Source organism: Taurulus bubalis (assembly GCF_910589615.1).
Source record: "Taurulus bubalis genome assembly, chromosome: 1".
Classification (NCBI taxonomy): domain Eukaryota; kingdom Metazoa; phylum Chordata; class Actinopteri; order Perciformes; family Cottidae; genus Taurulus; species Taurulus bubalis.
Genome location: NC_136589.1, coordinates 12,477,242 through 12,491,484, shown reverse-complemented (window position 1 = coordinate 12,491,484; position 14,243 = coordinate 12,477,242). Strand labels below are relative to the sequence as shown.

At 41.6% G+C, this 14,243-nt stretch overlaps 2 protein-coding genes across 2 annotated transcripts in view; both read left to right on the top strand.

The window, feature by feature from the left end:
• pcnx1 (pecanex 1) overlaps positions 1-3,597 on the top strand; it is a gene marked incomplete at its 5' end in the record, with an annotated part of 30,899 nt that extends 27,302 nt beyond the window's left edge. Inside the window, 7 exons of the mRNA XM_079223814.1 lie at positions 168-318; positions 435-665; positions 757-1,031; positions 1,193-1,365; positions 1,690-2,123; positions 2,812-2,952; positions 3,252-3,597. Coding sequence (XP_079079940.1) covers positions 168-318; positions 435-665; positions 757-1,031; positions 1,193-1,365; positions 1,690-2,123; positions 2,812-2,952; positions 3,252-3,392 — 1,546 coding nt within the window. The 3' untranslated portion in view covers positions 3,393-3,597. The remainder of the gene's footprint in view (positions 1-167; positions 319-434; positions 666-756; positions 1,032-1,192; positions 1,366-1,689; positions 2,124-2,811; positions 2,953-3,251) is intronic.
• A 1,975-nt stretch (positions 3,598-5,572) lies between these two features.
• On the top strand, positions 5,573-12,779 carry lgmn (legumain). The gene is made up of 14 exons (XM_079221343.1): positions 5,573-5,661; positions 6,010-6,161; positions 6,284-6,381; positions 8,319-8,400; positions 8,538-8,620; positions 8,708-8,783; positions 9,213-9,275; positions 9,430-9,496; positions 9,953-10,071; positions 10,791-10,880; positions 11,122-11,328; positions 11,466-11,636; positions 12,009-12,076; positions 12,274-12,779. The coding sequence occupies exons 2-14, from the start codon at positions 6,021-6,023 to the stop codon at positions 12,314-12,316; spliced, it is 1,308 nt and encodes a 435-aa protein (XP_079077469.1). The 5' UTR covers positions 5,573-5,661; positions 6,010-6,020; the 3' UTR covers positions 12,317-12,779.
• The last annotated feature ends 1,464 nt before the right edge of the window (positions 12,780-14,243 follow it).

The window sequence follows — 14,243 nt, the reverse complement described above, 5'->3', positions numbered from 1 at the left end:
TACCATTTATAATGCTTTAAATGCAGAGCGAGAATATTTTTTTTTAAAGCATAAAGAAGCCTGGTTTATTAGAAGTAATATGATGTAATGTCTGTGTTCTGGAAAAACGAATTTGTAAACCTTGTGAGTGATAACAAAACTATTTGTTCTCTATCTCTCCATCACAGCAATCTGGAGTCTTTCCTTTACGGTCTTCATGCATTATTTAAGGGAGATTTCCGCATCTCCTCCGTGCGAGACGAGTGGATCTTTGCAGACATGGAACTCCTCAGGAAAGTTGTGGTGCCTGGAATCCGAATGTCTCTCAAACTACACCAGGTGAGACGCTGCAGGTGTCACGCGGTGGATGCCACATAGCGTTGACCTGATTCTCGGGGTCAAATGTGATCCGTGACAAATGTGATCCGTGACAAATGTTGCACTTGTTGTTGTAGGACCACTTCACGTCCCCAGATGAGTATGACGAGCCGGCAGTTCTTTTCGAGGCCATCTCCTCCCACCAGCAGAACCTGGTCATCGCTCATGAGGGCGACCCGGCCTGGAGGAGTGCTGTGCTGTCCAACTCGCCGTCGCTCCTTGCACTGCGCCACGTCCTCGACGAGGGAACCAATGAGTACAAAATCATTATGCTAAATAGACGATATCTCAGCTTCCGTGTCATCAAGGTGAGAACTGCAGCAGATGAAAACTAGCATTTGATTCCTTGATTATTGCTGACACAATTGCTTATGAGAACTTCCCCTTATTGTGCTGCAGGTGAATAAAGAGTGTGTCCGAGGCCTTTGGGCCGGGCAGCAGCAGGAGTTGGTGTTCCTGAGAAACAGAAACCCAGAGCGCGGGAGCATTCAGAATGCCAAGCAGGCTCTGAGAAACATGATCAATTCCTCTTGTGACCAGCCCATCGGATATCCTATCTACGTATCGCCGCTGACCACCTCCTACTGCAACTCGCACCCTCAGCTCGGACACATCCTTGGAGGCCCTATCAGCATCGGGAACATCCGAAACTTTGTTGTCAGCACCTGGCACAGGTCTGTTGGTGCTCCCAAAAACACAAACCAAGACTAACATTTTCACACCAGAGCCGATTTTTGATCTGTTAATCTTTTCTTTGTCTTTCTCTGTGTTTCTTTTAATCTGACTGTAGTTCATCAATGGATGATGTTCAAATAATCACTTTTTTGTTTTTTAGGTTACGGAAAGGCTGTGGTGCTGGCTGTAACAGTGGCGGGAATATCGAGGATTCCGATGCAGGGGGGGTGTCCTGTGGGAATGGGGCGGGGGGTGACTCTCAGCAGAGCTCAGTGTCGCAGGGTGGCACCTCCGGACCCACCCTCTCTCATACGTACCAGCCGCACACACTGGGTGAGAACCTGACAACCACTAACATTATGAATACTATGACAAATTCATATTTTTGAGTTTGATTTCGCCTTTACAAAAAAAACATGGATATACAGTACTTATTTAATTTTCTTGACAGGCAGACGGAGGGAAAATAGGCAGGGAGGGTCTAATCAAGGGAACTATTTAGTTGCATTGTGGGAAATGTAGGATCCATGGTTTTTTGGAGCTTCACCCATACTAGTGACTGAAATCCAGACTGAAGTCTCCACATTTTGTAAAATTGCAACACTAAATCTCCGGAGTTCTTGTGGTCTGCATCTGACTTCACCACCCTGTGTCCAGGCACCAGTCAGAGTTCCCAGTCTGTTCAGTCGGGTTTGGTACGCCACTCTCCTGCTCGAGCCTCTGTTGCCAGCCAGTCCTCCTCCTACCGCTACAGCAGCAGCCGCCACTCCTCCCTGCGCACCTCCACCACAGGCCTGGAGCCCTGCCGTCGTTCCTCCACCAGCCAGCTGTCTCTGCGCACGCTCCCCACCTCCCTGCAGCTCCGGCTGGGCACCACCTCTGACCCCGCTGGCCCCTCCGCCTCCCTCTCCAGCCACAGCATCCCTCCCTGCAAACGCCACACGCTCGTGGGCCTCCTGGGCAACGACGGCATGTGCAGCACCGTGACCGATCCCCTCAGCCAGCATCATCATCACCATCATTACCACCCGCAACAACACAACCCCATCATCTCCACCGTGCGCAGAGATGACATCTCCTACAGAGTACAGGTCTGTAGATATTATGTAAAAATAAACAAGAAATAAATCGTGTCCAGAAAACAGAGAGCACTGGCACAGTCAGCGAGTGGAATTAATCTACATCAACAAACAGGAAACTGTGCCAGACAGCTTTTAGTGTTTGTTCTGTTCCCTTATCTCTGTTTAGTCTCGGATCTTTCGCTCACTTTTAATATAATTACGACAACCGTCACAATAAATAACTGTTAATGCACTTTAAAAACTAATTAGTGAATATCAGCACGCACTAAACTGTACATTATATTTGCTAAACATCTACATGCATTCTTATTCTTAGCATGTTAGAATGCCGATCTTAGCATTTAGCTCAAGTACAGCCTCACCGAGCCACTAGCATGTCAGTAGACTCTTAATCTTGTTACGCATAATATCTAATTGAATTTTAGAGCAAGTCTTCCTCTTCTTAAAACTACATTAATATACTCTGTAATGCCGCAGTGGTTGCATGCCATGTCTTTCTGTCCCTTAGTTTAAAGTGGAGATAAATATAGGGGGGAGTGATGACATGCAACATGACATTACAGTTGCATGTTATGCATCTTAACCACCAGGCTACTAGGACACCATGAAACAAACATATCTCTGCATGCCAGTCATCTCTTTGAGTAACGACCCTTATGCTGAGATGTAAATGTCATTCTTCTGTGATGTCGCTCAGGTTGCGGACGTCGGTCAGGTGCTGGAGAACATCAACTTATCGAAGCGGAAGGAGCTGCAGTGGCCTGACGAGACGATGAGACTGAGGGCAGGACGGACCTGCTGGAGGGACTGGAGCCCCTTAGAGGGCATGGAAGGACATGTAAGTCTTCATTTTCAGCCTTATAATGTACATATACATTAAAGTTTTATTTATGGACAAGCAAATATGTGTTCTGATGTTGCTGTGTTTTGTCCCACCCTGTCAGCTCACACACACGCACACCTGCTGACATCTTATGCAATGACTGATTTTGCCTATGATTATAATGTTTGTACTTGTGTCCTATTTGTTTTGGTGTCTAACACCCCCCTGTGACCTACTTGCTCTGTAATAAACACCTCATGAATTTGATTGGAGGCTTCCTCTCACAAAGCCGCCTCCTCTGTTGCCCTCTGCAGGTGATTCACCGGTGGGTGCCTTGTAGCCGAGACCCAGCCAATCGCTCCCATATCGACAAGACCATCCTGCTGGTACAGGTGGAAGATAAGCTGGTGCCCATTTTTGAGACTGGGGTCATTGAGTTGGGTGCAGAGGTTTGAGACTAGCAAGCACACACACATCACACTTGTGTGACGACGAAGCCAGACCTCCCCGGCTTTCAGCAGGACGCAGGAGCCTGCAGACAAACAGGAAATGGGAGCTCTCCCCCCTCCCATGTTCCTTATTGCTGAGGGGGAACGGAAGCCAGGGAAAAGTGCAAGCCGAGGCAGAGCATATGTTCATCCAGCATCCTTTACTGCATCGACTCACATTAATAATATCTGCCTTGCTTTGCGTCTCAGAAATGCTGCATGACAGTAAACAACCCTTAAGTTAGTTCTCGCTACTGGTAATTAATTTCTATGCATTTCATCGACTATATTGTTGGAAATTCTGACAGTGCTGAGTGTAAAGAGTGTGTGGAGATTTTTTTTCTGTTTTGTTTGTCTTTAAGTAATTTGCCAAAATAAGCCTGGTATTGAATATCTGCCATGGTTTCACACACGTGAAAACTTTTTTTCCGCTGCCAAGTCTATAGAGAAAGTTGTGATGCAGAGCAGATTGAAGTCGGAGACTCAACGTTGATGCGCTCGACAAACTCCTGTTTGTTTGTTTTTTGTTGTTGTCATTCCGTTTGGATTAGTTCGAAATTTGCAAGATTACGTTGCCCAAAAAAACTTGCACTATAATTTTTTTTTTTTTTTTACAGTGATGCACTACACTCTTTAGATAATATCACATTTTATTTATTACAGACTCTAAATGGCCATGGTTGGGAATTAAAAAAATGCAATCATCATTCTGTTATCAGCCATTTTTATTTTACTATTTTATGTTTGATAAACTTGAAAATAACTTTTTACTGTATATGATTATATATCTATATACATATATATTTACTCAAATATATATATATATATATAATGTCAATGTATAAAAGATTTTCTTTTCAATATTTATTACTGTGAACATGGTATTTACACTTTGTTACATCTTTATTTTTCATTTTGGGACAACGGTTAATGTATTAAGGACCATTGGTTGAAAACGAGATGCCGAATTTTTTGATGGACTGTTTCACTATTTAACTTGATTCTTTTCTATATGGAGAAATAAAAGTTTGATTTATTGCTGACATCTTTAATACACCTCTTCCGATTGTTTGTGTAATTTTATGGAATCTTAACAGACAAAATTAAAGAATACACACCAGTGCACGTGTAGCACGCTGTAGTAATCAACAGTGGCTTTTAGTAAATATAGAAAATGTTGCAGTAGAGACCAAGTTTAGGTGCTAAAATTTACATTTAAAGCATCAATATAGCAGCAAATAACAATTTGCGATGTAAAGATATAATGGATTAATGTCTACCTGAGCAGAGAATGAAGTCACTCTCCCTCTGTGTGTGTGTGTGTTGTTACTCAAAGCTTCTCTGTGCTTTGTTTATGTAGCCGGTCTGGCTGCACGTACATGTTAGTGCATGCGAGTCCCTACTGGCTAGCTAATATCTGCTGCTCAAGCAGCGGTTCCAGCTGGTAATGCCGCCCTGACCGACAGCGGTGTCTTAGAAGTGTAACGCTGACCCGCCGTTTCCTCCTCAGGTTAACGCTGCTTGCTCAGTCAGCACTGTTGCTGCTGCTGTTTGCACCGTTTGTGCTGTTAGCATCTTTAGCTGCAAGCCACTGGCTCAACCAGAACCTATAAAATGAAACATGTGATTTGCAGGTGTAGTGAAGTGGGATTTTATGGGTTACTTGCTGTAAAAGGTTTTAGCAGAGTGAATCATATGACATTTTAATGGGTAAGAAAGAATTGTGCAACATGCTGCAAAATGTGTCACATACGATGTGCAAAAGATCTTTAGAAAAAATTACATTCATATACAGTATGTATAAAACATGGAAATACTCAAGAACAAGTAGCTCAAAAGCTGTACTTGGGTAAATGTACTGCATTCAATACTGCGTCAGACTCATATTAGCAAGGACAAAGGGCATTGGTTTATTTAATGAATTAACTTTGTTTGTTTAAAGATTGGATTGTTTACACAAATTATAATCCACAGTAAATCTAGTCAATCAATGTTTCACTTGAAACAGACGAGCCAAACATGAGTTGTGTTGCTCTTCAACCACATGACTTTACAGATTACAGTGGGCGTTTACAACGACGCCTCGCCCCCCGAGCCCTCTGATTGGCTGCTGCGGGAGTATTCCTGTCAACCGTTCTTCCCGACATCGCATATAAAATGTCCCACTGACTCCTGCCGAGGACTTTCACGTAGTTCCTTGACTGCTTTCTCCTTCGCTAACCACAACAAAGGAAAGGTAAACAACATGTCTAATGTAACCTCCTGATTAGTTCGGCGTATTATATTGTTAATATCATTATTATTATTATTATTATTATACCTTTTCGCGTCCAAAGCTCCTTTTTTTTTTAAAGTCCGTTACTTTAGCTTGTTGTGTTACCAGCTAAGCTAGCTGTGTTCCGAGATTGGACCTCATCATGTGACATCCAGTCAGGTGGCGTGTTTGTGTTATTGTGTGCTTACCTTGCGTTTTTTTTGTCGATGTTGTTGCCACCTAACAGTCCAACAAACGACTTTATTCCCACAGTTACTGTGACATGGAGGTATTTTAATTGTCCCTGTGATTTACTCTGGACTTCCACAGAAGACGAGGACATGTTGAAGCCGGTCTTCGTCGCCCTGCTAGGCCTGAGCCTCGGGCTGGTGAATGCATTTCCCTCCCAGGACCCAGAAGGTGGTAAGAACTGGGTGGTTATCGTCGCTGGCTCCAATGGCTGGTACAACTACAGACACCAGGTGAAACTGTTGCCTCAATTCCTTACCTAGCGCAAACTGCTGCATGATTTGACATATCTGTTTATGATAAGATCAACTTCCCTCTTTGATATACTCTTCATTTTGCTCTTTCTCCCTCCCAGGCGGATGCCTGCCATGCCTACCAGATTGTTCACAAGAATGGCATCCCGGATGAGCAGATTGTGGTCATGATGTACGACGACCTGGCAAACAATGAGGAGTGAGTTGACCTTTGTTTCTTTGCAGCAGATCTTTGTGATAAAGAGACTTCTTCTTTCTCCCGAAGTGTTTAAAAAAACATCACATTGTACCTTAGTTCTGTTAGTTGTTGACCATCATTCTTCCCTATCTGCAAGTTATGAGAACGTGCAAAGAAATGTCAGCTTCAGATACTATATTGTACTCGGTTCTTAAATGTAATGCAACAGACACACAATTGTCATGTTTACGTATGCTGTGTGGCACGTCTCAGTTTAGTCTCTAACTTTGCCATCAACATGTTACTGTAAATAACTGTTAAAGATTTCCACGCTGTCTTAAATAGTGTAATCCGAGGCGTCGTATAGAGCGAAGCGCTAAAGATAATGAGCTGTGTATATTTCACTTAACGTCTGCTTATCTTTAAGTCGAGCTGGAGTGATTTGTTGTTTAGTCGGTCGACTTTTGATTATTGTTTAAGTCACTTTTTGCCAGTTGTTCGATTGTTCTAGGTCGGGATCTTTGTCCTTGATCCCAATCACAGTCTTTTCTAATATTGGGAATCTGTCAATGCTGATGTGGATGTTACTTAAATGTTGATTTAATAACCGAAATAACAGCTGTGAACCTCTCAATGAGCTACTTGATCCAAATACTGGAGGGCCTGGTTAAAAAAGATCACGCTTGTAGGCTTACATTATTCATATGAAGTGATATGTTTAGTAGGAAGAATGGGACTTAAACTGAACTTAATTAGCTGTAATCTGCTTGAGATAAGAGGTCTCACTCTGTCGGAGTTGTTGGAACTACAGAAATAAAACAGAGCGGCGGTTTGAAGCCGTTCCTGGAAGCCACACAATAATCGCACACTCATGTTGACATGACTTATGTCTCTGTGGCATGTCAGCCCTGTGTGGTTCATCGTCAACAGAAGCAGCAGCAGCAGGCCGCGTTAAAGAGATCCAACGAGAGGAGAGTCACAAGGAACCCATTTTAGTGCTCCTCTCAGTAGATTGGAATTAAATGACTGCCATGGCGACTAGGTGGAAGAGCAGTAGTGAAAGCAGACCTGTCGGTTGTGGTAAGAAATAGGATCACTGTTACACAACGTGACAATGTGACGTACAGCAGTGTTGTGGTGCGATTGTGTGAGATATTCAGTTTTACATATCTTGCGATTAAATCAGCTACAGATAATCAAAGTGTTAGTCGAATAAGAATTTGTTTGCTTGAGGAATGCCTTAATTTATAGTGGTGTATATAACATAGTAAAGCAGAAAATCCTGATTTTTTTGGAGAAGCTGTAGCCAGTGTACTTTTTTGTTTTGTTAATCAAAGATACCAAAGGATTAATTGATTATCAATGTTATTTGTGTTTATACAGTACTAACATCTTTTTAGATGCGCGTGTGTGTAGAGAGAAGTTACAGATAATAGCTTATTTCCACTAATAATGGAGGACTAATAACCAAGGACGGCTGAGGAATATAGCTCTACAACTATTATTAGCTGTCTACACACTTTAGCGTTGGCCCATGAGTTCTTGAATGAAACTCCCTTTTGACATTATGTCGGTCGGGTAGTAGAGAAGTCACACAACATTTATTGTTTCATATCCGTATCATACTCTTGCATGGCTTACAGGATTATCACGTATTGGATTTGTGGTTAATAACTAACATCTATTCAAACCAATGCAGGTAAGAGCGCAGCTTGCATGGTGACTCATGCAAAAAAAAAAAAAAAAATTAATTGCAACGGTGCATTTTCTCCCACAATGGAGCCGTTGTTGTTGAGGGTAACAGAAAGCGATTCTGCAGTGACATGAAAAAGTATTTGTTTTTTTCACCAGATTCTGAGGCAGCAGATGAATGATTCACTGATCAAGTGACAACGTGTTTTGTCAGCCGTTTCACTTCTTTCTGCATATCTGACTCATATTTATTTTATTATTCCTAGTAACCCCACCCCTGGGATAGTGATCAACAGGCCAAACGGCACTGATGTGTACAAGGGAGTTCCTAAAGACTACACCGGAGAGGTGAGTGCTTCACTGCAAACATTTGTACAAGAGTTCAAATCAAAGCTCTTGAATAATTGTTTTTGCAGCGCACTTGACATTCAAACTGATTTGTTTGGAGAGACTTTGGGATTTTCTGACTGGGTGTTCTCCTGCAGGATGTGACCCCACAGAACTTCCTGGCGGTGCTGAAGGGTGACTCCGCACACACCAAAGGTGGTTTTGGAAAAGTGTTGAAGAGGCAAGTGATGAAATGAAACAAGTCGAGGTGTAGTGAGATCAGAGCATCCAGATACCTTTTCTAACGTTGGTCTGTTTGTTTTGGCAGTGGCCCCAACGATCACGTGTTTGTGTACTTTACTGACCACGGGGCGCCCGGTATTCTGGCCTTTCCCAATGATGACGTGAGCATTTTTGTGGCTTTCTGCGCTTCCTCATATTCACCCATGAGCTTACTGCACCAAACCAACTACTCTTATGTTGTTGAGCTTGTTTTGTGTGAGAGTTATCTCTTTGTTTTGTTTATGTATTTGAGCACCTTACTATATGGAGGCATGAATTTTACTTCTGATCAGTATTGTGACATAAAAAAAAGCCAGACTTAAGCACTAATCAAGAGCAGCATAGTCGGTTGAACATGAGTATTGCTTTTTAAGTGTTTTTGTAAGATACCAAGTAAATCTGATACAAATATATTAAACCTTTTTTCAACACCATTCTTTGAGAAACTACTAGATTAACGACTAAGAAATCAAGACTACAAAACTGAACAAGCGTAGGATGTGCACAAGTTTAACACTGTGATTTACTAATGGTGTTTCTCTCCTTTGCAGCTCAGTGTGGACGATCTCCAAAACACCATTAAATACATGCACGACAATAAGAAATACAAAAAGGTACGCGGCAACATTCTTTTTTTTTTATGGGAACGATCCCTATTGTTAACTTTCTCTACAGTATCTAGGTCAGTGATAAAAGGTGCATCAGGTGATTGTGTATCTGAGCTGTGATATCAGATCATATGACTTGTTTTTGTCCACACACACACAGATGGTGTTCTACATCGAGGCATGTGAGTCCGGGTCAATGATGAACCACCTGCCTACTAATATTGACGGTGAGTTGAACTTTATCTCATCAGAATCACTTTTCAGTAAAACCAGAAGATACTGAATCCAGTTTTTGACTGTTAGTCCTTCTGTTATGTCCCGTCAAACAGTGGAGTCAGCATTATGTCCTGTGGTCATGTGCTTGGCCCCATGTGATGGACATGTCACAATATGACTCAATATTCTGGTTTTATTGTGTTCACCAAAGTTATTACATCCCTTTTTTTTAAAATGTTAACAGACTGTCATGTGTCGTCTAAATGAGATATCTTAACTCCAAATGTAAAACAGCAGTTTCCTTTCTGGAACATATTCACTCTTTAACGTGCGTTTACCTCTGAGTGAGTTCACAAACTGCCCTCAGAGCTTCACTAGTTGTTTTTCCAAATGCATTTGAAGCTGTCGGGCAGACGTGTGAGTCGTGTTTGCATCATAACATGAGAGTATATCTCTTTTCTTTTTAGTGTACGCCACCACAGCCGCCAACTCTCATGAGTCGTCCTACGCCTGCTACTATGACGAGAAGAGAGACACATACCTGGGAGACTGGTACAGTGTTAACTGGCTGGAGGACTCTGATGTGGTGGGTGAAGTGTCCCACAGTTTTTTTCTGTCATACAAATTATTACCATCTGGTTTAGATTGTACAAATTGCAATGAAAACGCAAAAGTCCGATGAATACAATGCACGTCCTGTGACGGCTTCACAAAAAAAACAGTGACTTATACGGTGTTAAGAGAGTCAAAGTAAACGGTGAGGCTGATATGAATTAGATACAATTGAGGATGTTGTTATTGCGCGCACGCCTCGTTTCCTGTGAGTCCCATGTGCATGTGAAGGTCATTTGAATCGTGCGATACCATAAACTGCATCAAAAACATGGTTTTATTTAATGAAAATCGTACAGATTCTAGCTTTTACACGTCGACCGACATTGTATCTGCTTTCATTAGGGTTGCAAAGTTCCGGGAATATTCAAAGTTGGAAACTTTCCATGGGAATTAACAGGAATAAACTGAAAATGTTGGTAATTTAACTGTATTTACCTCGTCATAAGCAGACATGCATGCAAACATTTATAATACAACTTTTAAAAATGAAATTTTTGACATTTTGTGGGTAGAACTTTATTCTTTCCTTTGCATAAGCAGTGGGTAACACATGTGACCCCTCAAAATATAGTTTGTGACTTTTCTGAAAAATGTATATATTTTTACTGAATACTTTTTGTTTTGGTGAATATTCTGTTGCTTATTTTCTGACACCTGTTAATGTTTTTTGTTCTCACATTGTGCTTCCAGGAGGACCTGAAAAAGGAAACTTTGGTGAAGCAGTTCAAGATCGTGAAGAGCCACACAAACACCAGCCACGTCCAGCAGTTTGGAAACAAGGTGAGGGAACAATGCAGTGAGCGCTGCTTAGGAGGGAAAATGTCAGGTTAGCTACGATTTTTATGCCGCTTTCTGTGGGGTTTGTCTTCTCGTCAGGGAAAAATTGGAGAGCGGTTGGGGTGCTGTTTTTTAACGTCTATACAACTGGCAGAATAGTCATGTGGAGGGGTACTGTAAGTGGGTTAGGGGGAAATGTTTCCTGCTCATATCTTGATATTTGAGTTTCTTACACTCTATACAGACGATGGCCCACATGAAGGTCATAGCGTTTCAGGGTAACGCCAAGGCCAGCGGCCAGCCCGCTCCAATGACCCTGCAGCCAATTACAAATGCGGATCTGACCCCAAGCCCTGACGTTCCTCTGGCCATCCTCAAGAGGAAGATGATGGCCTCCAACGATATCAGAGTTGCAAGGGGGCTGCTGATGGAGATCAACTCCCACCTCAAGGTTAAGATTGACAAAGCCCTGTGGTGCTCCATGTCCTGTCAATCTGATCTATTGGGAATGTTTAACTTAAGTAAATTGAGCATTTACTACGACAGTTCTCATGTTACAGATTCCTAACGGCGTGTGTGTTTGTTCAGGTCAGGGATATGCTGGCTGAGACGATGCGCATGGTGGTTGAGAGGGTGACCGGCAACAAGCTCAAGGCCCAGGATGTTCTCAACGACAGAGCCGACCTCTCCGAGCATCAGTGCTACAAGGCTGCACTCAACCACTACAAGAACAACTGCTTCAACTGGCACAAAGCCGAGGTAGAGGCTGCACAAAAGGGTCCTTTCCACACGTTTATTTAAACCAGGTCCCCGTCCAAAGTCAGAAAGTGTTTGTGGTTAACATCACGGTTGATTAGTGGGGGTATTTTATTATAAAGGTTATATCCGACCCATTCGCCCATTGCTAATACTCGTCTGCTTTCTGAATGAGAAACTCTTGATCGACGACTTTCACACAGCTGTATGTGTTTATTCATAAACAAATTTCCTTTCCATTTTCTCTGGAACTGTGTGACATTTCGAGGGCCACAAATAAGACTGGGAGGGGGGAAATAAACTTTGGTCATTTACATTTCATTATCACCGGCTATGGGGACATTTTGACATGTGTGATTTCCTCTTGTGTTTCAGTATGAATACGCTCTGAGACATCTGTATGCTCTGGTGAACCTGTGTGAGAGAGGATACTCTGCAGACAGGTAAGCTCCACTTCCCACTGAACGAACCACTTTATTAACCTGGTGAGAAGTAATGTCATGGTGGATTAATTTGGGTAAAACTACATACAATTTTTAAGTTGATGCAAAGGAAAATGTAGTTATTTGTCTTTTTCTTTTTCTTTTTTTTTTAAATGTGAATATTTGATACTGAAACCAATGTTGTTGTTTCTCTGCAGCATTCAGCGTGCGATGGACTCTGTGTGTCCTTTCACCAGTTAAAAAGGGCTTTCTACAAATCCATGAAAGTCTCCCATCAAAATGCTTCTTCCGTCTGGAATGGCCTGGGAAGACGGAGCGTCTCTTTGCACTGCTAAAGAATCAATCTGTGGTGGAGTTGACGTTATTGTTTTATCAACACACTAACACTTTTTTTTTTTTTTTTTTTTTTTACTTGTGATGTTTTATTGATTTTACTGAGAACTTTTATGATGAGTTTGCACTATCACTGTGAAAGGTTTGTGGATGATATTTTACTACTTTTTGATTATTTTTAGAACATAGGATTGACATAGAATTCATGTTGCTCTTAGCTTTTTTTGTGATGTGGACAGCCTAGCACGAATGGTTGAAGGACATGTAAAGAATATACCACTAAACATTGAATGTTTGTTGATCCTCAAGATACTTTGTAACAGAGGAATCTTGAAATAAATCTGAAAGACCAAAACTGCTATAAACAAAATGACTCGTGTAACGTTTTTTTACCTCTGTGACCGTTCATGACATGTTTTTAATATTAGTTAATATCATGTTTTTGGGATAATATTACACTTTGATATGCTTCACACATTTACAGCAGAAGAGGATTTCTATGGCGTCCAAATGATTCTACCTAAAACTATTTTTCTGTTATTAAAAGACCTTTCTTAATTAAATGTGGACTCTCACACAACCTTAAGAATAAACCACTGTCGGCGTTATGGGAGCTTGTTTCAACACCTGCTACATTTTACAGAATATTTCTGTCTGAGAAAATATTTTAAAGCATATTTAGCCCACATTGCCCTCTTCTTCCTTCCTATTAAAGATAAGTAATATGTAACAATACCTGAAATTCTGACACCGCAGCCTCTGCATGGGTTGTACCATGCGAGGAAGTTCACCCCTCCCAAATAGAGTTGGTTCGGTCCGTAGCCCGTCTTTTCCAAAAAGTTCTCCCAGATAGGCTACCGATAGCTGGGCCGGCCCGACCGCAACGATACGCGTCAGAGAGGATGGACGGAGGAAGAGGGCAGAAGGGGCTGAAAAAGCCATGTTGAAAAAAAGAAAGGCGTTGGAGGAGTATGCTGCCAAATGTGCCAAGCTTACCGATTTATTTTCAAGAGGACAAACACAAGTGGCAACTGGTAAAGAGAGACAAAGGCCTAATGATTAGCAACATAACTGTTCGGCTAACGTTGTAGCCTTGATTAATATCGTTGAAGCGTTGTCAACCTATTCCCAAGCAAAATATTAAATTGAATTAAAATGTTAGCCTTTTTATATCACCCAAAATATGGCGATCCATAGACTTTGCAAATATTGATATATAATATTGATATTGAAGTATGCAGTAATATGACTCTTAATTTTTCTTTGTAGCTTCGGAGCAGCAGATAATGTGTCCATTTAATACTCTCACAGTACAACCTTTCTCACAGATGCTTATCCTGTCATTGGGTTAGCATATAAGTTTATGTTGACTTTGTCCATCCCACAGGTTGCATGCGAGAGAAGCTTCTCAACCTTAATTTGTGAAGACTTGGCTATGAAGCTCATTGAGGCAGAACAACTTGGAGGCGTTCATGTTAATATGCACAGAGAAGGAAATCCTCTAGTCTATAAGCAACGACACAGTTATAGATACAGTGGCTAAAACCAGTGCACTGCTTAGGCGGTTACTGATGCTGTAGATGCTGTTGGTGCTATTCACAATGTAACTGTATACTGTACTGTGAGTTGAACTGTAAACATTAGTTCAATATGCCTCTTTGTTGAAGAGTGGGATACGTTTCAAATGTTTTATTTATTTATTTCTGCTTTTGTTCATTTATCAACCTATCCTTGTGGAATAGTGTAATATTTTGTGTTAACTTCTCATCTTAAATGGATTATTATTGATGCATTTAACCTTTACATTATTTGTTGGACCATGGTATTAATAAAA

Coding starts and splice junctions, on each gene's coding strand:
- lgmn (XM_079221343.1), top strand. CDS start 6,021: ATGTTGAAGCCGGTCTTCGTCGCCCTGCTAGGCCTGAGCCTCGGGCTG. Junction 10,072..10,790: donor GGCTGGAGGACTCTGATGTG/GTGGGTGAAGTG, acceptor TTGTGCTTCCAG/GAGGACCTGAAAAAGGAAAC. Junction 11,329..11,465: donor AGATCAACTCCCACCTCAAG/GTTAAGATTGAC, acceptor GTGTTTGTTCAG/GTCAGGGATATGCTGGCTGA.